We start from the raw sequence: 22,428 nt of genomic DNA, 5'->3' as shown, positions 1-22,428 counted from the left end.
CCCTCCCCTCCAAAGTACTGGCCACTGATGGGAGTGAAGCTTAGGAATTGGACAAGAGGCCATGTCAGTTGCTGGCAAGGTGGAGGCTGCAAGGTCCTTGCACTTTCTGTATCGTAATAGGAACAATGTGTCGCATGAACAACCTGGCCATGGTGCATGGGCCCAAGGCTGCGGAGCACACTGCTCAAACCCCTTCCCCTCTATACCTAGGTGCCAGCCGTGGGCACCCGTCAGAGCTCGCCACCAAGTTACTGCCTGTGTGCTCAATCCCCCTTCAAATCAGGTACCAAGCTGGTGTGTATCGTAACAATAATTCTTCTGAACCTACATTTGAAGAAAGACATTTTGTCAGTTGAATTGAACCTTGTCACAGGACTGTTGTCGTCTGCTGCCCTAAGACAAACGTCAGCAGCCAAAAAGAGATGGTTATTTTTAAATCCAGAGGTGACAGTGTCCTCTTTCAGTGTCTCTAAATCGTCTTTGCAGAACAGTCTTGAACATATACCAGCTTGGGCACAAAATCCACTTGCCCGGGCTATTACTGAGGGAACTGCTAGTGATATTTGACTTGCCCCCAGAGCGTGGGTGAGTAGCATTTTGCAAGGCTGATGTAAACTAGCATCAATCATGTGAGGTATTAGAATCAATTGTTTTGCCTGACGGATCCTGCTGTGATACAGCAGCCGTTGTTTATTGTCTAGTATGATTGATGTGGGTTTTCTCATTGAATGGGGCACACAGTTGTGCCATTCCCTGAGCCAATCAGAGAACAGTGGTTCTATGAAAATACAGCTCCTTCTAGCGTGTACAACTCTAATTGGCTGATGTGTGCGTGTGTGTAATTTTTTTTTTTTTAAAGGAGTTCATCGCTAAACCAGGGTGAGCCATCCAGCCGGTAGACTGGTTTCATCTAACTGGCTGGTTCAGGTTGCATTTGGCATGCCACTGTACTTCTTGTTATCAGATGATAATGGGATTAATCTCCTTCAGCCTTATAAGAGGACACGTCCTTCTTTAGAATTCATAATCACTCATTTTTGTCATGTAACTTTTGATCTATGGCTAAAATAGGAAATGTAAGAGAATTCTTTGCCAAAGTTGCCATGTCTCTAGATTTTGGATCAGGGTTTTTAGTTCCACTCCCCCCTTCCACATTCACGCGGCCTAATACAGCTGTTGTCTTTTCACTCTGCTACTCCAGCTAGAATTTACTTAACCGGCCAGCGCCATGCTCCTGTTTGGACCCACATCTGCAGAGGGAAAGTGCACTCCTGGACAGATGTGCAGATGCATTCTTAAGTCTAAGTGGATAGATGCGTTTTGAGGTTTAAAGAGCTTTCTAATGCTAGCTTTCTCCCCCACTCGTCTATCATTAGCGCGGCCGTGACAGCTGCCCTGGGAGCTGTCTGAAACAGAACTGGGTTGATCAGTTGATAGGCTACCATAGGGGTTGTTTTCAACGTACTTTCATTATCTTCTTCAGAGGACACAATCTGGAGCAGAAGGGTAAATCTGAACCCAGGTATGTTCTAAAGGAGAGATGCAGTCAGTGGCCATTCTCTAAGGGCATTTTCTTCCCTTCACAGTGGCTTGTTAAGATAAGAGTTGCATGTTGTTTGGGGTGTCAATGGCAGGTGTGTACTTAGCAACTATCCTCTTGGCACTGCAATTATCCGTAGTGTGAACCTGCAGTCCCGTCCTGTGCTCTGCTAAATTGAATATAATCTGTGGTCTGTGCTGTGGGGTCAAGTCAGAGGTTCCTGTCTGGGCAGATCCCAGTCAGCATGCGTCAAGGCCTGAAAAAAAGCTTCCAAAATGTCACTGCGCATACTGAAGCTAATGACGTGTTGGTCCTGGCAGTGCAGCGAGCATTGCCTTCTGCACGAACTGAGCAGTCCGTGGTGCGACAGCGTGGAGTCAGCCCAGGTGGCGGGCACGCCAGGCCCCTCTTCTGCCTGCGGCATCTGTCAGGCAGGATCACATCAGGGTCAGCATCACAGACTTACTGATGAGGGAATAATAGACCGCCTGGATTATCCAGCCTAGAGCCCCTGCAGAAAGCAGGGACCCTGTGCTGTACAGTGGATACACTTATCCTTGTCTTGGGAGGCTCTTTCGTGTGCCTTATCAATCCCACTAGGTGATCTAGCCGTCCTCAGCCTCATATGGATTTCTAAGACAGCTGCATCCTCTCGTCTCCTGTAACCTGTTACTTCTGATTTTATTACTAGCCACAAAGGGGGTCGCTAAAGGGGGTCGCTAAATTTGGTGACACAAATGGCTGCTAAATGTAGAGCAAGTACACTGACATCCCTGTGTTTCAGCCTGTAGATTACTCTGCCATAGAAGGCCAGAAGGTCAAGTAATATAGCTGGGTTTAAAAAGAGGGTGGGAGAGATTAGATAATTTCATAGCTGCACGAGCAATAGTGGAATCTCCCTTAATTCTAAATAATCCTAAAGAGCTTTAGAAATTTAGCTGCAGCAGCCCTGAAATGCAGCCATCTCCGGAGTGGAGAGCAGCAAGCAACCAATACATTGCATCTAGGTGAGAGGAGGGAAAATTTTGTCCAGGGACAGAGGAGCAACACCATCTCCACTCTAAATAAAAAACTTTGTGTGATCTTTAATATCCAGACAGGTCAGATAGGTTTCTAAAGTCTCATCCTAAAGACCCCTATGTGGCAAACTAAATTTGATCCTGTGCTCCCGGAAGAGAATACTGTAGTGTATTGAAAACTAGGTTAAAATTACAAAACTATTACTTTAAGTTTTTAAGGGTTTTCCTGGTCCTGCTTGCAGGCTAGGGGGCTCTGTAGGGAAGCTTGCGATCTGGGTCTTTCAGCAGTTAGTCTGTAAAGAGCAAGGAGGGGTGAGATGTGCTTCGCTGCCTTAGGGACCAGCCTGCTTTATCTCCCAGCTTTTGGTGCTTGTGTGCAAAGGTTCTGGATTTCAAGAAATAAAGTAGGGGTATGCGCCAACCTTCCAGAAAGAGCATTGTATGTTTTAATCTAATTTCTCTGTTTATGTGCCTAGAACATAACAGATCCTGATTTTCGGGGATCGGGAATTATTTTTGTCCCCAAATAGAGCATCACTCTGTTGTCCAGTTGCTTTATGAGTTGGATATTTATTTATTTTTAAACTATTTATTTAGGAAGTTATAACGAGTTTACAAACTCTTGCTGTGTAAATATCAGAAACAAAGCAATCGTTATGCTAGTGAGCTGTTGTTTAAAGGGACATTATAGGGGGAATATAATTATCCAATCTTTCTGTTTAACAGGGTGTTACTCTATTACAAGTGAGCATCATTACAACACCTATGTCATTTCTAGTGATTTTATGAAATGGGGGTAAATCTCTATATATATGAATTTAACAGGCCAGTATGTCTATCAAACGTTAATATTCAAAAAAATTGGATAGGTGTGCCGGGTTTTTGAGGGTTTTTTTTTTGCAGGTGAACGTACTTTGTCTGAGTACTGAATAGAAGGGAACGATGAAGTGAGCTGTAGCTCACGAAAGCTTATGCTCAAAAAAATTTGTTAGTCTCTAAGGTGCCACAAGTCCTCCTGTTCTTTTTGCAGATACAGACTAACACGGCTGCTACTCTGAAACCTGCAAATATCTTAGTGTCTCTCTGTCCTCTGTCTGTTTTGTTGGGTATGTAACTGGTGTGTTAATTTTTCCATAATCACAACCTCCCATCGCTTTTGAACCAGTCCTCAATAGTTGGGCTATTTTTCTTTTTCCAGTTAGAGACTACCAATAGCTGGGAAGCTACCGGCAGATGAGGGATTAATTCTTTGTTTCCTTTTGTGTGACCATTTCCATTAGGAAGCCCTAGGAGGTTTGCCAAAGGATCATTGGGTAATAAATGTCCAATCATTTGTGATATTTGGTTACAGATTGCATCCCAAATACTCTGTAATGACTGACCATGTCTGCCATATATGCATAAAATCTCCTCTTTTACCACAATTCTCCAATATTTGTCCCCATTCAATCTTGCTCTATTTTTTAACCTGACTGGTGTGAGGTGCCATTGAAACGGTATCTTAATTCCATAAGAATCATTGACTATTGGCCACTGCTTGAAGCAGGAGAGCAGGCTTGATGGATCCATGGGTTGAGCTGGTCTGGCAAATCCTATATTCCTGTTTGTTTCCCTGGTTTCAATTATCGCCCTTTACATTTGCTCTTTTAGTTTCCTCTTCATTGGGGAAAAAAACATGATCAGAAGAGCAGAGCGACTGGAAATGCTGCTCTCTGACAGCAGCAGTTGGGGCCCAGGACTGAGACGATAAAACAAAAACCCTAGAACCAAAGGTTAGGGAATTATATGGGATTTATGGTACAGTGGAGGGAAAATAGATTCTCTGGCTTAAGCTCCAGTAATGCTTTGTTTAAAGTTATTAGGCTGTGTTTTATGGCCAGTCCTTTCATGTGGCAAGAAATCCGGGGCCAGCCTAGAGCTGCGAGCCAGCGAAGGAAGAAAGGGCTTTCATGCAGGGTGGGGCCACTTGTCTTTGCATTGGCAAGAGAGCCCCAAGGCCCGACGGAATGCAATGCATGGGATGATGCTGGCAAGTGGGAACTTGTGTTTTCTGAATAAATGGGGTCATTGACCAAACAGGAAAATGGAGTCCTTTTAAAAACAGATTGTGGATCTCTATGGAGAGACTCCTCAGTATTGAAGCCAATGTGGATCAGAGTTGTCGTGAAGGCTTGTGCAGAGTGCATATACATTCAAGCCAATCTAGAAACTAATATCAATGGCTGATTTAAGGAGCTGTGCTGTCTAAAGTTGCACCCTATAGGTTATGAAAAGCGCAGGCATTTAGGGACAAATTATTCATTATTATTTGTGTGCTGGTTGGTAGTGCTTAGGAGCCCCAGTCATGGCCCAGGCCCCCATTGTAATAGGCACTGTACAAATACAGAACAAAAAGACAGTCCCTGCCTGCAGTCAAACTTATGTAACCCCCGCATTGACTCCACTGGAATTGCACTGACGGAGGGGGGTCAACTTTTTGTTGATAAGGGTGAATATAGGGATAACAGCAATGGTACCTGTCTAAGAAAGGGCTGTTTTAAGAATGAACTGTCTTTCCAACGATGTTGGTGTGAATTGGAACCCCTAAGTGCTTGAGAGAGGTTCTTATTCGGAGAGTCAGAACACCCAGACGACACCGTCTGCCTGTCGCAGCGAGGAATGGAGTGGCGCTAGAGAGAGCTGGTGAGGACCTAGTGCTAAAGAGCAGAGAAATTCCCCATCCCATAGGGTAGAGCTACTGGTTTCTGTTGCCGTATCAAGATCAGACCCATATACTGTGCTGATGCCCCTCTGCTAAGCTAGCTGGGTCATTCTTAGCGGTCTGCCTAGTAGGTATTTCTGCTGCTGCTGCGTCCATCACCGAGGTATCGGAGCCCAGGGTTTTAATCAGCCACACATGCAGCTGCTGTAGCACTGGGCAGCCATTAATTACTCCCCACTGCATCTGTCTGAGGTAGGTACTGTGAATCTTCTGATCCGTTTCGCAGATGAAAATGCTGAGGCAAAGGGTGACGCTTTCCAGCTTGGCTTCCTAAACTGAGGAGCCCAGCTGCATGCCCAGAGAGGAAGGGAGGGATAGCTTAGGGGTTTGAGCATTGACCTCCTACACCCAGGGTTGTGAGTTCAATCCTCGAGGGGGCCATTTAGGGATCTGGGGCAAAAATTGGGGATTGGTGGAGGTTGGACTAGATGACCTCCTGAGGTCCCTTCCAACCCTGATAGTCTATGATATGTAGGCACCAAAATAAATGGTCTGATTTTTCAAAGGTGCCGAACACCAGCAGCTCCCACGGAGCAAGCCCAGAGACGCTGGGCCGGATTCCCTGCTGGCGTACACTGCTGCAGCCCCAGAGATTTAATGGTGCTGGGCTAATTGACACGAGCAGATCATTTGTCCCATTAGCCAAAATGCTACTTTTGCCGTCATTCTATGGTATGTCCCAGCTTGGACACCAACACAAATGCTGCTGTGCAATGCAACACAACAAGCTGCTCTTACCGCGTCCGAAATACCAAGGCACGGCAATGGGCCAGTGATGTTCAGAGAGCACAGGGAGCAGCGCTGACTTTCTGCTGTTGTGGGGACGACATGAAGAAGACATGCAAAGACATGCAACTGCAGGGAATTTGTCCCATACTGAGCGGTATCCTAGTGCAGGCTCAGAGACTCCCAGGAGCTTGTAATAGTTTATAGGCACCTATGTTTAGCGCATGATCATTCCAGTCAGGGTAACATGCTGCTTTCTTGTCACACGACTGGAGGTCATATTGCCTCCTAAAATAAACCAGAGGAACATCACAGGGCCTTGGCAGAGCTGAGATTTCAGAGCTACTGGTAAAAAAATCCCAACCTGAACAGAGATCAGAGAGGATAAAATAGAAAAAGGAAAGGGAGGCAGGAAAAAAGGGAGATTAAAAAGATACACGCACAGGGCTAGCTTGTCAGTGAGTGTAAATTGGCAGGTCTTCGTGGAAGTCATGTCAGTTTCCGCTCGCTGAGGGTCTGACCCCTTCAGTAGTGTGTGTTGTGTGCACACACTCTGATGCCAAAGCTGACTTTCCCAAAATTGCTCAGTAATTTTCTCTAATTGAATGAAGATTCAGGACTGTTCAAGCCATTGGCAACACTGAGCCCCTATCAGTAAAGCATCTGGATTTGAAATTAGCTGGAGAAATGGAAGAAGAAAAAAAAAGACAAAGCAGAAGAGAGACTAAACAAAACACGTGATTTCTAGGAACAGTTTGTCTCTGGAGCTATTCGGTCTCTTAGAGTCCTCCCAGCCCTTGTATATTTTAACTGTTTGTGGGACTGTTTCAGATGGAAATGATGCCTGTTTGGTACAATCATTCAGCCTTCCTGCCCTACAAAGCCTGCTCTACCCAAGCTTTTGGTTTAAGAATCATTCGCTGCCAGTTAAGCCCCTCTCTTTTCTTCCTTGACAGCTGCAGGCCCCACCTTCAGGGAGGCTAGCTGCAAGGGTACGTTTCACTGACCTGTAAAGGGAGGCGCACCATTGCCCAGCTTCCTGCCTATATATAGCCAATCTGCCGAGCTGCCTGTTATGAATAAGCAATAAGACACAGCAGGCTGCCTTGATGTTCTTTGCTTCTACTGCCCTGAGGGGGGACGAAGCCCATGGCAGGGTGACTTTGACTCTACAGACACCCTAGATGTGGGCGAGATCCTTCTCCCTAAGCTGCTCACTGCTCTTATAAGTGGCGTGGTTTAAAACAGAAAAGTTCCTGGGTTAATTAAGACTGAAGTGCAGATATGCTCTTGATTCCTAAAAGCTGAACCCACAACCTGTCACTGCCTAACCCAGCACTTACTGCAGCAAAAGGATGTTTTATTTGTGTTGTTATTCTTCCTTCCCCTCCCTCCAGCGAATGTAGTGGTGATGATCCATGGCAGGCTGACAGCCCTAGGTGTTGCACTGCTCAGTACAACCTCAGGATAAGCCAAGAAGGGCCTGCAGCCCTAGCAGTTTCATCCATGCTTCTCCTCCAAACAGCCTCATTCTAAAGGTGAGACCATAGGTCAATTTCTATGCCTTGCTTTGTGGCTGGGATGGTAGGTGTGGGCTCCAGGAGGCCCTGGGTGTGTATGATGATTATGACTTGGTTGTGGTCCGACCATGCCCTCCTCCGATTGGAAATTGGGGTTCACCCTTATTCCCACCAGGGTGGAGAGGGCTGGTCCACTCACCGAGACTGATTTCAGATTTCCCTGTGAGAGATTTCCCTGCATCTGCTGGTCCTCTCTATCACAGGTCATTATGATCCTCCAGATATTTGGTATTCAGATGACCTGCGACAGAAAAAGCACACCAGCTGGAGGCTAGAGTACCGTGGTGAGCATCAGTTGAGACACAGAAAGTTTTTTAAGTCCTGTGCTGAGGCTGTGTTGGAGGCAAAGAGCTCTCTTCCTTCTCTAGAGTTCACAAAGGTCCAAGTGGTGGAGTTACTCCAGATAGTGGACAGATAAATTGAGGAGTCCAGGCTTCCCCACTTAGAAACAGTGGGAATGTTTCTTGAGCGGAGTTTTCAGTTCGGTGGACACGTTGTTCAGATTTGGACTAGGCTAGCTGCCATGGTAGTGGCAAATCCACATTGACAAAGGCACCTCTTCACTGCTGGAGTTCCAGCCAGTTTTGCTCAGGGAAGTTCTAGGAATGGGGGAACTCGCTGAGAACAGAGCTCACAATCTGGATGTGTGTCCCTCTCGTCTGATAAAGCCAACCAGAGTGGATTGTTGGTGGAGATCACGAGTTTAAAGTCAGACGTGACTGTCACATCATCTAATCGGACCTTCTGCATATCACAGGCCATCAATACCATCCAGCCACTTCCACTCCACGTCCAATAACCAGAATTAGATCAAAGTATTAAAGCTCCCAGGATGTAGGCACTGACTCCAGGGGTGCTCTGGGGCTCAAGCACCCACGGAAAAAGCCAGCCACAGCTGTTCAGCGGTGCCACAGATCAGCTGTTTGGCAGCTGGCAGGAGGCACTTGGGGGAGGGTGAAGAGCAGTGAGTGGCAGGTGGGAGGGGGGCTTCAGGGAAAGGAGTGGAGTAGGTGCGGGAAGAGATGGAGCAAGAGTGGGACCTTTGGGAGAGAATGGAGTGGAGGCAGGAAGAGGTGGAGTGAGGACAGGTCCTTGGGAAAGGAGGTGGAGCGGGGGTGGGAAGAGGTGGAAGGAGGGTGGGGCCTCGGGGGAAGGAGCAGAATGGGGGTGGGGCCTCCGGGTGGAGCACCCACGAGGAAAAATAAAAGTCAGCACCTATATCCCAAGGCACTAAACTATGGTGTGCCACGGGCAGAGAACAAGGGGCTGCTCTAATGCAGTGGCAGGGGCTAGATGAAGCGAGCTATGCCCAGATGATCCAGGCTTCCCAAAGGAAAGGCAAGATGGTGGCTTCCTTTGCAGGAGCAGTCAGTCATTTGGTCCGTGCTCCAGAAATGTCCTGTGTGGCTGCGCTTTCCAATTATCACCCCACCTCTCGTGGGGAGGCAGTTTTGATGTTATCCCGAGAGGCTGCAGATTTCCTCCATTACGGCGAATCCGACCTCTGGGCTGCTTGTGACCTGTGGGGGCGTCCTTGATGGGTGCTGTCTCCCTGGCGCTGTCTCTGATGAATCTTTCAGAGGGCTCAGAAACCCTGCATACAATTGGCCACCAGGCTGCATTGGATGGGGAGAGGGGATGTGCAGATATTTTTTGTACTGTTCCAGTGTTTACTGCGGATGATCAGGACCTGCTGTGGTTGGAGCTAAAGCTTCACTTCATACTCCTGAGCCTCACCGCTAGGTCGGCCTACATTTTAAGTGTGACTGGGCCTCATGCTAGATCGTGGGTTCTTGACTTTGTGACCCGTCGGCCCTTCCCATGTTGCTAAATGGGAGAAGGGGCCCAGCTAAACCCTAGCTAGATGGGAGGATGGTCCCACACCATAAAGAGAACCACTGGCCTTGGTCTGCACTTAAAAATTATATATCAGCACAGCTTTGTTGGGCGGTGGTATGAGAAAAACACACCCCTGACTGACCTACCTCTGCTGACAAAGCCCCCAGTGCAGATGCAACTATGCCAATGGAAGAGCACTTCTGGTGACACAGCGAACGTTTGGGGAGGGGGTATTCCTGCACCGCTTTAGGCAGCGTCTTCCCTCGGGGGGCTATGCCGGCACAGGCTCTGTAGTGTAGACATATCCTAAATGATCATAATGGTCCCAAATGGCCTTAAAATCCAAGAAATAGCCCTGTGCCTCAATTTCCCTATCTGTAAAACAGGGATAATAATACTTCCGCCTCTCCCAGGGGTGCTAAGGCTCACATCTGTAAAGTACTTTGATGGAAGGTGCTCTGGAAGTGAAAAGTATTTCTTACCATCGTCATTATGAGATTTGGCAGAGTTGCCTGGAGATTTAAGCATTACCCACCTGGACAGGTTATCCTTTCCCAGACATTCTTTCACCTGGAGAAGGCACCTTTTAGAAATCTTGGCAAAGGTTGGAAAAAGGCGAAGCACTTCAGACATACACACACCCCACAGTCAGATCTGAGTCCACTGAGTTGAATGAGGCTGGGAATGAGCGGCAGGGAATGGACCACTTGATGCTTACCTGTTCTGTTCATTCCCTCTGGGGCACCTGGCATTGGCCATTGTCAGCAGACAGGATAGTGGGCTGGATGGACCTTTGGTCTGACCCAATATGGCCGTTCTTATGTTCTTAATGCTTTTTAAAAGGGATCACAGTCTATGGTAGTTCGCTGAATCCATCCTTGGCTACTGCACAAAGAACACTGACTGTACAGGGGGGAAAAAATGGCCCATGCTGGACCACCCATCTTTTTAGCATGGCGATACTGGTGAGACAGAAATGCATAGAGATATCCTGGTATTTATTCCATCAGCTATATCAATACCATAGAATAAGGAGGGTATATAAGGGGTAGAAAGTCAGACAAAAACTTGGCATGGTTACATCACAATGTATAGATAGATTTTCCTCTCATTACACAGAGTAGGCCCCATATTGTAGAAGTGACACGGCATTTGAACGCATTTCCAATAAGTGACATTTCTTACACGGAAGGGCGATTGTGGTCTAAGCTGACTGAGCCCCAATTGGTCTGGGCTCTATTCCTGACCCTGCCACTGACTTGGGCAAATAGCCTAACTGCTCTGTGCCTCAGTTTCCCCTTCTCTCAAATGGCACCGATATAGCTGTCCCCTCCTTTGCCAAGTGCTTTGAGATCAATGCATGAAAGGTGCCATGAAGGCAAAGTAGTTGTATTATTTCTTGGCCTTAGTTACATGGATGTGGGAAATTTCCCTGTCACGGCTTGTCTGGAAAGCAAAGGGAACACTGGGCATCGCCTCCAGGAGGTTTGCTCCAAATCTCCTTCACCAAGATGGGAGTGAATGCAGAGCAGCAATGCCAGTCTGCTCCTCTAAAGAGGTTCTTTGCTCCCATTCACAGGCATGGTTCAGCAACCCGCATCACAACCCTCCTGCCTTTCTGCACTGAAAGATTCAAATGGACAGAGGAATGCGGTCCCCCACATGAGCAGTGGCACAGGCAGGTTTAGATCCGACCTCTGGAGGGGTGCTTGGGGGAGGACAGTGCTGCCTCCCGACTCTGGCCTCGCACTGGAAACCACACTTCCAAGAGGAACAGAACACGTAAGTCTGTTTGGGGGAATCTAGGGGGAGCATGGGTTCAGAAAAGGTATCCAACTCACACAGGTAAGGGTGACAAACTCAGTGGGGTTCCCACTGGTTAATTTTCATACACCATCGTTTCCCCCAGACCATCCATTGCTTCCCTCCTCCCCCCAACATTATATGGTTAAGAATGGGGTGTTATGTCGAGGGAACCAGCTGCGTCACATAACAGAACACTTTTCAGCTGAGTGCTTCAGGTCCTCTAGCGTGGCCTGGGCTTTATCCTTCAGGGAATCAAGGTCCAGGTTCTGGATGTTGGTCAGCTGTCCGATAACAGAGTCCTTTTCCTCTTCCTCCTCGTTGTCTTGCTCTATCATCTTGGCCAACTCCTTTGGGAGCTCCACGTCCCCTCCTGCCAGCTGGATCTGACTATCATCTGTTTCATTCTACAGGGTCACATCAATCAAAGAGAAGAACATGAGTGAGTAGTTCAGAATCAGGCTCTGGGACAGAGATAAGGAAGGAGAGAAGAAGTAGGAAGTGGATGAGATTAGAAGCCCCAGTTCAGCACTGAACTTAATCACTTGCTCAGCATTAAGACTAACACGGCTGCTACTCTGCAAACTGAAATCAAAGAGAGTGCCTCAATATGCCTCAATGTTTTGCTGAGTAATGCTGGATTTCAGCATATGCTTAACTTTACTCAGGTGCTTAAGTCACCTGCTGAATCAGGACCAGATTGGGAGCATCAATACACTGACGAACCACAGGATGACTTTGAAAGAGTTGGCACAACAGCTGGAGAGGGTCAGTAGCTACTGCAGAAAAGATTCACGGAAGAAAATAGTTGATGTATTTGAACCAAAATATCAATGCGAATGAGAGCTGGGTGAACGAGGCAGAGAGACTCGTGAATTAATACGTGTTCCTTCACTTTGAACATCTTTCCCCCTCTTGTGTGTTTACAGAAACAAACCCCTGAGCAATCCACTTACCTGTCACTAATGGTGGTAGAAAATGATTTTTCCTCTGTGTATAAGACGTGCATGTCTGTTTATCCACTAGGGACACTGAAACAATATCAAGGGACTGAACTGACCTTTCAAAACTAAATCAACCCGGGGCAATTTAGAATATTCATAATCAAGTCAGAGAATTTTTAAAAAGCACTTTTTTGTTGAATGCACTTAAAGAAACCCTAACCCTAAGCTCTTCAGTTAGTCCATGAACAAAGAAGGAGGCTGAATTTTCGTAGATTAAATTGTTCCCAGTGAATCATTCATACAGCTCTAAGCAGATGTACCAAAATGGGAATTAGCCTAAGAAAGAGCAGGTGAAATGGAGGGGTGAGGCAATGCCGGTTGAAGGAAGATATTGTTACTCTACTGTCAATGAAATCAATGGGAATTAGGTGCCTAAATACCTTTGAGGATCTAGGCTCAAGTGGCTGACTTCAGTGGAGTTCCTCCTGATTTGCTATTTATATTGAGGAAGCAGCCAAATCCCTGGTGAAACAGATCAGTGAGAGTAGCCGCACAATGGGGCTTTGCAGACAGAAAGTGATTTTGAGCAGGAGAAGGTGAGTTGACAGTACAGCAGAATGGCTCACATGACAGATTGCCGGAAAAAAAGATGTACACGTTGGCCTATTACTAATTGCCACTCAAAGGGACTGCTGTCTTCTGGCCAGCCGGACAGGTGGCTGCATAGTGCAGTAGTATTGCTTGCTGCTAGGCATTAGCAGGTGAGCATCAGCACAGGGTTCCCGGTGCAGAGCTGTAGGGAAGGCGTGAGAGTGTTGCACTGTGGTTTTTAAGAGGCTGCAGAGCTGGTATTGTATCTAATCCACCAGCCAGATATAAAAAGGGGTCTGATTAATGAGTTAGAGGAACCCATCAGCTAGAAAAATGTCTCACATTAGGTGCATATCTGGTGGTCATCACCGGGGCAGATGGAGATGCTGGTAGTGTTGCAGTTTTTCTATATCACGTAATGGTTAAATGTCATCAGGGAGCCAATCTGAAGAAAACCATAAAAATCACAAAAAGGGTCATAATTTCAAGATGCAGTGTCTAATTTTGACCAAAACTGGCAGAAACCTTCTAAATACAATTGATAGCACAATTATATACTCAGAACAGTACTGGTTTGGAAAATTTGGGAAATATTTATCCCCAGCTGATATATTTGATGCATTTTCTTGTCCTTTTAGGCCTTTGGGTAAAGCAAAAGTCTGTAGTCACACAACAGTATGAGCTTGTTTCTACCATGTAATACCTCAAAATGTTTGTCATTATTTGTAGCATGGACTGATATTGAGATGTTTTTCAGTCTGCTATTTTATATTTTATGACTATGGGCTAATGTCTGATGATCCACCAAATGAAATTAACGGGCAGCAGGTTTAAAACAAATAAAAGGAAGTTCTTCTTCGCTCAGCGCACAGTCAACCTGTGGAACTCCTTGCCTGAGGAGGTTTTGAAGGCTAGGACTATAATGGGGTTTAAAAGAGAACTGGATAAATTCATGGAGGTTAAGTCCATTAATGGCTATTCACCAGGATGGGTAAGGAATGGTGTCCCTAGCCTCTGTTTGTCAGAGGGTGGAGATGGATGGCAGGAGAAAGATCACTTGATCATTACCTGTTAGGTTCACTCCCTCTTGTGTACCTGGCATTGGCCACTGTTGGTAGACAGGATGCTGGGCTGGATGGACCTTTGGTCTGACCCAGTATGGCCATTCTTGTGTTATTCCTGCATTGGCAACTGATGTTAATGCAGCATATACCATGATGATGAAACATTTTGAGGAGATGCTCCATTCTCTGAGCCAAGACTGGGCCTATGTCGTGTATGATGAAGCAATCTACTGCAAAGCACAGATTATTAAATGGAGGAATCAAAAGGAATTTAACCATGACCACATTGATGTGGGAGGTATGAATCGTGCAATGAATTTTGTGGGTGATATAGGCAGTGTGATGCAGAAAAGTGGGTTTGAAGACATCCTTGTGGAAGCCAGCAACTATGGTGGTTTTACCATCAGCCATACTCTAAGAGGGAGAGCATATAACTGTGGTGTTGGAATCCACAAACTTATAAATGAGGCAATGAATTGCTTGAAATGGATGGCCCTTGGCCATTCCATGAACAATGGTGTGAAGATGGGGAGAGATACATCTTGGAGAAAATTCAAACCCTCGTTGAAGCATTTGAAGCTGTGGAGAAGGCACACAGAGAAGACAGAGTGGAAGCACAGAATGCTGTGGCAGACTTCATGAACAGAACCCAATCAGCTCATGGACATTTATGTTACCCAAGGAACAATCTGTTCAGATACATTTCTGTTCTGGGAGAACTATGTAATGGATTTCTCCCAGCTACTGATGGATTACAGAGCAGCAAAGAGAGATGATAACAAGGCTAGGGAACTTGAGACATTTGCAGTGTGATCACGTGAATTATGCTAGGTGGAGATGTGTAACTGTAGCAGAAGCCAGATTTCTGGAGGAGGAGAAGCCAGCTATATATCATGCCCTAGCTGATAGCCAAGGAGCAGTCTACCGGACTGCCAGACCTTTCAGTGGCATATGGCATGACATGGCCGTCGAGCAATCTCTCAGCAAGGACTGTGGGAAGCATCAGCATCTTTGACAAAAGATAAGGCTCTGACCAAGTATTACCTGACTTCACATTTGAGGCAGTTGTAACAGCTATGACAAAACAAATGTGTGGAATGCAGCCTTCAGCAACAGAGCTCCACCAAGAAGCTACCACACAGCGCATGGCGGCAGATGAAACTGCTGTCCCAGATATTAGAAAAGTTGTGACTGAATGACCGTTCCTTTTAGCCCTGAATTTGGAATGAGCCCAGATGACAGACAGCCACATGTGAACATTATAACCTCTCCTGGGGCCCCACCTGAAACTGCAGAAACGTTGTGCATGAGGAGAGAGAATGGCCCACAAGAAAGGAAGCAGTTTGTAACCAGTAGGCTGCAAAGGGGTGAGATAGATCTCTTTGATCCCATAGAAAGGTCTAATCTCAAATCACTGGTAATCTCAACAAGACAATCAAACAAAAGAAGCAGCAGACAGCACAAGGGACCACTACTGATTGTCAGATATCCCGCAAGCTGACAGTTGTTGCCTAGCGCAGAGATGTTGGTAGCCAGTGTATGATGAAGTGTGAGCTGGCACCTGTTCCACTTTCCCTCTTCAACTTGGATAGAACTCTAAAGACCCCAAAGAGCAGCACACCGTCTTGGCTGGAGAAAAATCGATCCATGATTGAGTTACCAGCCACCTGTGAGTCAACATTAGCTATTACTGACATCATGAGGATTCTGCCGATGGTGTGCACCAACCCTGCCAAATCAAAGACTTTTGGGGAGCTGTCTGATGAGCTACTGACTGGGAAGGGAGGTGTCCTAGCTGTGGGTTCAAGAGTGATTCACATGTTTTCTGTGACCCAATACATATTTAATAAAAGGGGGAAGTTGAGGTGGCAGACCCCTGTTTGCACCCTTTCTCCTCAAACGCAGAAGAGAATGGAACCAGGGCCCTAACTGCTGGGCTAGAGAGGGCTTCTCATGCCAGGCTCCTCTTTTGATATTTAATTAAAGTGGACCAGCTTCAACAGGAAAGATTGAAGGAGCTCATGACTTGTTTTTCCTCAGGCAGCTGGAGGAGTTGAACGAGGGTCTTCAGCGTCTCACCCGAGTACCCTAACCACTACAGAGGGCTACTCTTGCTTATTTTTGCCCAATTGATATTTAATTAAAGCCCAGGGGAGCTCGCTGTTCAAATTGCTTCTCCTCATCAGGAAGCTGGAGGAATCAAACTAGGGTCTCCAACAGGCTAGGAGAGCACCCTAAGCACAGAGGGCTACTTGTGGCTGCTTTGGCTTACTTAATATTTAATTAAAGTGAAACAGATGCAACAGGAAAACCTGTGGGAGCCCCACTTCTGAACATGTCATCACCCAGCTGTTAGGACATTCACTTGTGAGGTAGGAGAGCCCCTGTTCAAATCCTGTCTCAGCAAGCAACAGGGCTTGACCCGGAGTCTCCCGAGCCTGGGTGAGTACCCAGACCACTGTCCCACTGCATGATTCTCACACTCTCTCTGGCCCAATAGTTCATTGTGGAATTAAAGTGGAACAGCTTTGACAAGAGATGAGCCCACATCAGAAGATCCCTTAGTTCAGTGATTAGGGCTCTCACTTGAGCAAGGGCAGCTCTCTAGTCAAATCCCTTCTGCACACCAGGCAGAGAATTAAATTGACCCAGGCTCCCTGTATTCAGGGTACATACCCCAACCATTGAGTTACAGTCTAAGGGTGGTTATCTCCTCTCCCCCGACCTTGTATGGCATTAGGTAGCCTATGAGTCTGGCTACCAGAGCAGGCCCCCCAGGGACGCTATGCAGGGCCCTGCTTATTGCCCCTGGTTTGAGAATCGTGCTGGGGCTTAGGCATGAGCAAGGCATCTGGTTCCTAGCAGGAGGTACCAGAGCCTGAAACGGGGACTTAACCTCCTATGTCCCTTTTTGGAGCTGGTTTTGTGTGGTCTGTGTGCCCACGCTTAGCACCCCTGAATTCTGGGCACACACACGCTCAGCTCGCGCCCCAGCGCAGCACTGCATGCCTGCTGCATCAGTGCCGCCTAAAACGCTGCTGGAGTTCTCTCCTTATAAAGCCAGGGCAGGGGAAAGGGCAGCTCTGTTCACCAAATGACCCCCCAAACTCTACCCCAGATGATATTCTGGGTCTTCATCGGCCACACCGGGTCTCAAACCAATCTGGCTCTGCCTTTGCATTTTACAGCATTTTAAAATTAAACACAAGTCATTTGCCAGGAAGGGAGTTGTATCCCAGGCGCCCCTTGACCATGACCTCAAATTTGCACCACATGCATGGTACCCAAAGCCTTCTCCTAGCATAGACATTTCCAAGCCAGTCTTACTCTGCCTGTGACCTGTAGAGTATCCGGCATTCCATGTCTGGCTCACAATAGCACCACTTTGTAGAACCAAAGGGACAGTCGAACGGTGCTCGGATTCTTGGCCGTCGGAGTTGTGTGTTGGTCATCTCAGGGGAAGGCTAGTGAGATACATTCGGTATGAACACTGCTCATTTCCCCCTTAGCTTTGTGCAAAAGAAACATGATTCTTCCCATCCCAAGAACAAGTGGGAAATACCAGCTGTGGGGTGTCAGTAACCTAACTGCAGGCTGTCATTTATAAGCCTGCTCCCATCACCCACAGGATGAGCAGTTTTGAGGGCAAAGAGCAGAAGCACTCAGCCATGGTCACACATCAAAGATGATCTGACAGTCCAGGAGGTAGCTCCGTCTCTGCCTGTCGATGGCTTATTGAATTAGGCCCATTACTTTGAATTCATGGCGTGGACAGAGCTGACCTCACCAGAGAGGTAACGGGGACCCAAGCAGTAGCTGAATGAAGTAGCCCTTGCTCAGGATATTATGAAGATTTGAAGGTAGCTAACTGCAGTCCAGCTCATTGCTGCTTTTTCAGAGGCAGCAGCCTCTGTCTTACAGGTATCTTTGTTACAGTGTGATAAGAAGGAAGCATCTCTGCATAATGGGCACTATCAGTTGTTTGCTCAGGACAAAACAAATGAGAAACTGCCACCAACAATGGCCTCCTTCAGGCAGCACCTAACACATGCTAATGATCAGTCACACATATGGAATCATGCACCAGCTCAGTATCTTTGTGTCCCCTGTCAATAACGGATGGGTGATGGATAGCAGGGGACAGCTTGTTCCTAAAATGACGGTGTTGACACCTGCTCCAGAAGCCACCCTCACCTTTGTGCAGTGTGGCTGTGAGAGGACCTGTGCAACAGGGAGATGCAAGTACAACAGGGAAGCTTTGGTGCGCTCTGGTGCATGCAGCCGTGGCAGGGCCGAGTGCAGCAACAAACAGCGTATTGAACGCATCAGACACAGATTCTAAGGGGGAGTAGAAACGCTTCAACTATCTGCAAATCATGGGGACTATTTTAGTGAGTAAATATTGCTTGAAGGGGTGCTGCATTAGCCAGTTAGTGGCTCATAGTTATATGGCAGGGTTATGTAAGCATACATGGTTATACTTTGTTATGCACACGATATATCAGACAAGACTTTCTAAGCCCTTCTTCTAAGAGTCATTACTGTTATATAAGCGATTTACAGATATTGTCATTGTAGTCAGTGATAGTAAGACGATAATAATTACTTGAATATTGCGTGTAGTTCTGGTCACCCCATCTTAAAAAAGATATATTGGCATTGGAAAAGGTACAGAAAAGGGCAACAAAAATGATTAGGGGTGTGGAACAGCTTCCATATGAGGAGAGGTTGATAAGACTGGGACTTTTCAGCTTAGAAAAGAGACAACTAAAAGGGGATATGATTGATATAAAATCATGACTGGTGTGGAGAAAGTAAATAAGGAAGTGTTATTTACTCCTTCTCATAACACAAGAGAGAGGGATCACCCAATGAAATTAATAGTCAGCAGGTTTAAAATGAACAAAAGGACGTATTTCTTCACACAACGCACAGTCAACCTAAGGAACTTTTTGCCAGAGGATGTTGTGAAGGCCAAGATTATAACAGGGTTCAAAAAAGAATTAGACAAATTCATGGCGGATAGGTCCATCAATGGCTATTAGCCAGGATTGGCAGGAATGGTGTCCCTAGCCTCTGTTTGCCAGAAACTGGAAATGGGTGACGGGATGGATCACTTGATAATTGCCCTGTTCTATTAATTCCTTCTGAAGCACCTGGCATTGGCCACTGTCCGAAGACAGGATACAGGGCTAGATAGATCTTTAGTCTGACCCAATATGGCCATTCTTATGTTCTTACAGTTGTACCATGAGTGCTTTAGACTGACATCTCCAGCTGAGCAGATAACCATGTTTTATAATTAAGGGGTAGGGGCCTTATTATCTGCATAGCTTCAGAAAAATAACAGACAGAAAAACATTTCTCAAATTAGTCCATTCTACAAATAATGACAATGTATTACATGGTACAAACAAGCTCATATTGTCGTGCAACTACAGATTTTTGTTTTAACCAGAGGGGTGGGGGAAGATGGGAAAATGATAAAATATACCACCTGTACTATTTTGAGTATGTGGTTGCATATCAATTGTATTTCAAAACTTTCTGCCAATTTTGGTTAAAATTAGACAATGTTTCTCTGAGTTGTGGCCCTTTTTGTGAGTTTCTGTTTTTTTCCCCCAGTTGGATGCCTGATAACGTTTAAATATAAAGTGATATAGAAAGAACTGCACCAGTTCCAGCATCTCCATCCATCCTGGTGATGAGCACCGGACATGTGTCAAGCCTGCGATAGCAAAGACATTTTTCTAGCTGATGGGTTACCCCTTAGTGCCCCAAATGAGTCTGGGCTGGTAGACAGGTAGGTAGACAAGGGAAGCAGCAGGACAATCAATTGCAGTAGAAAGGCTTGTGGATAGAGGAAGGCTGAGTGAGAGAGGATGTTACTAGAAGCACAGACTCTTGCCTTAGTGGAAGTATTACCCTCCTGGGAAACTGACTGGAGTAGAGTGGTTCCTAGGAATGCAAACACTTACTCAGCTGTAAATAGGACACAATCAGCCAGGCCCAGGGCTGATCCCTTCTCTGAGCTCATGCTTCCCCAAGAGCGTGGGGGTGGTGTGGGGCAGGAATCCTACCTCCTGTACCCCCATCCTGGTGCCTAGCTGGTAGCCAGCCCAGAGACAAGCAGTTTGAAAGAATGCTCTTGAGGAGCCATGGGCTGGAATCCAGAGTGTTCCCCCTGAATGCAGGGCTGCTGATAAGGCCACAGAGCTGGTGCGCGCGCCTCGATCTTTACCTTGGGGAGACGGTACTTGTCTCTAAAGTGGGTCCGGAGCGTGGCTCTCTCTGCTTTGCGCTGAGTGAACTGGGCATCCCTTTCCATCCTGGAAACAACATTAGAAAACAAAGACTGTCAGCCTGCTCCCGTTCTGCTCGCTAGGCCGGGCTGGGTGAGGAGGTGTCCAATGCAGGTCACTAATGCCCATTCCCTGAGCTCCTGCATGCACTGAATGGAAGCCCTGATCTGACGTGAACAGGTCTTAATTCGCCAGATGGGGCTTGAAGGCTGCTTTCCAACTGGCATCCAGAAGAGGCTTCCCCCACCTGAGCCTCTGTCTCCTACAGCCACACACAGGGGAATACAGCAGCAGCAGGGGAAGGAGTTTACTGCCAGTTTCTATTGCAAACGCCTGCCTGGGCACTGTACACAATCTAATCAGCACATAACACTTGAGGAAAAAAACCGGCCAGTGTTTACCGTCAAGAACAAATACATCGATGAATCTCCCAGAGTTTGCAGCTATTTTGGGCCATCTCTCAGGATCCTCCTAACTTTAGTTTATTTAATGGTCAGCCAACTGGAGGCTAGAAAGCTGGAAATGGACACAACCCTCTCTTCAGCTTGCTTATTTCTTTCTTCACGTCAATTATCTTTTCACCTGAATTTCATTGCCACAGAAATCAATCACTGCATGAGTCCAGTTTGAGCAGTGCAGCAAGCGGGCCTGGACAAATTCAGTGACCAGACTGAAGCCCTTTTGGGCAGGTGGGGGGTAAGGGAGGCGCTTTCTCCAGGCTTGTTTCTGTCAGGTTTGAAGGCTCTGCGTGTGCGGAGGAAGCCTGACTACAATCTGGCCCAGATTGCGGTGACGCCCTTGGGCATGCGATTTCACGCCCAATGCCTTCAGCACCTACAGACATCCGCCAGCCTCCACCCAAAAAGCAGGAACCAGAGACACCAAAACCAACTCCGGGGGAGCGCCATAAAAAATAACGGTAGCGGAAGGTGGCCCGGGAGGAGAAGACAAACCCATCCCGCCGGTGCGAAAGCAGATTAAAAGATAACGGGTGCCATTAAAACTAAAATTCCCCGCCTTCTACAGCCATTTGAACCTATTTATGGCGATGTCCTCTGCCGCTTGGCGTTTCCTTTGAAAAGGCAAAGGCAAGGCGGCTATCTGCGAGCCCTGGGTGTAAACCACTCACCCAACCAAAGACCCCCCCGCCCGGGCCCCGCTTCCCAAACTGCAGGTCTACGCTGGCTCCACCGCGAGTTTCGACCCACGGACCCTCGGGGGGTTGTGGGCGCGCTGAAGTTAGCTACAGCCCCGGCCACAGGGGGAGCTGGGCGTTTAGCCTAATTAGCTCGGGCCAATGAGCCTAATTCAGCGGCAGCCCGCCGGTTTGCTGGGTCACAGGCGTCGCGGAGTTAGCTGAATGCCTGGTCGGGCTCGGCGCTGCTGTAGAGGCGGAGACGCTGGGGAATTTCCCGTACTTCCCCTCTCCCCCACACCCCGCGTTTTCCATGCTCCCTTGCCACTTGGAGGGGATTCCTGCCCGGCATCTCCCCTGTGGGGCAGTCCCGCTTTGCCGGCCAGGAGCCCCTTGATGCATTGAGCGAGAAGCACGGACGCCGCTGACATTTTTGGGAGGGGGCGGGGGGCATGAATCTGGTGGACAAGTTTACCAGGCTTTCTTTAACCTGCTCCCGAAGGGAAAGCCCCTTAGGGGGGCAGAGAAGGTGGGTGAAGGGCTCCCACGGTCCGAGGGCACCTGTCCCACGCGGGAGATGAGATGGCCAGAAGGGTCACGCACCGCCAGCCCCCCAGGCGCGCTCCGCACTTACTTTTCCTCCCCTAGCTGCTTCTGGTATTCTTCATACTCCTCCCGCGTCATCCCCTGGGCTTCGGCCGGGGACTTCTCGCCATCCCCCTTCTCCTCGCCGCCCAGCCCCCCGGCCAGGCTCTTCAGCTGGCCGCCCACCATGGACTTCACCATGAACGCCATGGCGGGGCGGGCGCTGGGGCTCGGCTGAGCGAGAAGCCGCGGCGCGGCTGGAGCGCTCGGCGTCCGCTCGGCGTCCTCTCGGCGCCCGGGCTCAGGCCAGCCGCGCTCCGCCTGCCATGGACGAGCGGCCCCGGGTCAGCACCGCAGGCGATGGACAGCTCCGAGCGCCTCCGCCTCGCGCGGCCAGCGCCTCTGCGGGGTGCGCTCGACGGGCTCAGGGGCAAGGTTCAGCACCGCAACGCGTGGACAGCTCCAGCCGCGCGGGGTCGCTTGTGGGCCGGAGCGGGGAGAGGGCTCCCCCCGTTCTGTAGGGGAACGTGACTCCAGCG

General features: G+C 47.9%; 1 protein-coding gene and 1 long non-coding RNA gene across 3 annotated transcripts in view; one reads left to right on the top strand and one right to left on the bottom strand.

Moving 5' to 3' along the window:
- Nucleotides 1–13,773, top strand: part of LOC140918568 (uncharacterized) — a 21,745-nt gene extending 7,972 nt beyond the window's left edge. The window contains exons 1-3 of one of the 2 annotated variants that reach the window (XR_012161240.1): nt 6,908–7,584; nt 11,045–11,247; nt 11,682–13,773. This is a non-coding gene — a long non-coding RNA (uncharacterized lncRNA). Of the gene's footprint in view, nt 1–6,907; nt 7,585–11,044; nt 11,248–11,681 lie in introns of those variants that run through there. The other variant, XR_012161241.1, reaches the window with a different exon arrangement.
- CPLX3 (complexin 3) lies at nt 10,449–22,428 on the bottom strand. Its single transcript, XM_073363293.1, has 3 exons — nt 21,939–22,428; nt 20,109–20,196; nt 10,449–11,675 (listed from the first exon to the last, which is right to left on the bottom strand). The coding sequence occupies exons 1-3, from the start codon at nt 22,097–22,099 to the stop codon at nt 11,451–11,453; spliced, it is 474 nt and encodes a 157-aa protein (XP_073219394.1). The 5' UTR covers nt 22,100–22,428; the 3' UTR covers nt 10,449–11,450.

The sequence above is a fragment of the Lepidochelys kempii genome, chromosome 10, assembly GCF_965140265.1.
Source record: "Lepidochelys kempii isolate rLepKem1 chromosome 10, rLepKem1.hap2, whole genome shotgun sequence".
Classification (NCBI taxonomy): Eukaryota; Metazoa; Chordata; order Testudines; family Cheloniidae; genus Lepidochelys; species Lepidochelys kempii.
Note: the sequence above shows the minus strand (reverse complement) of the source record. Positions and strands in the feature narration are given on the sequence as shown.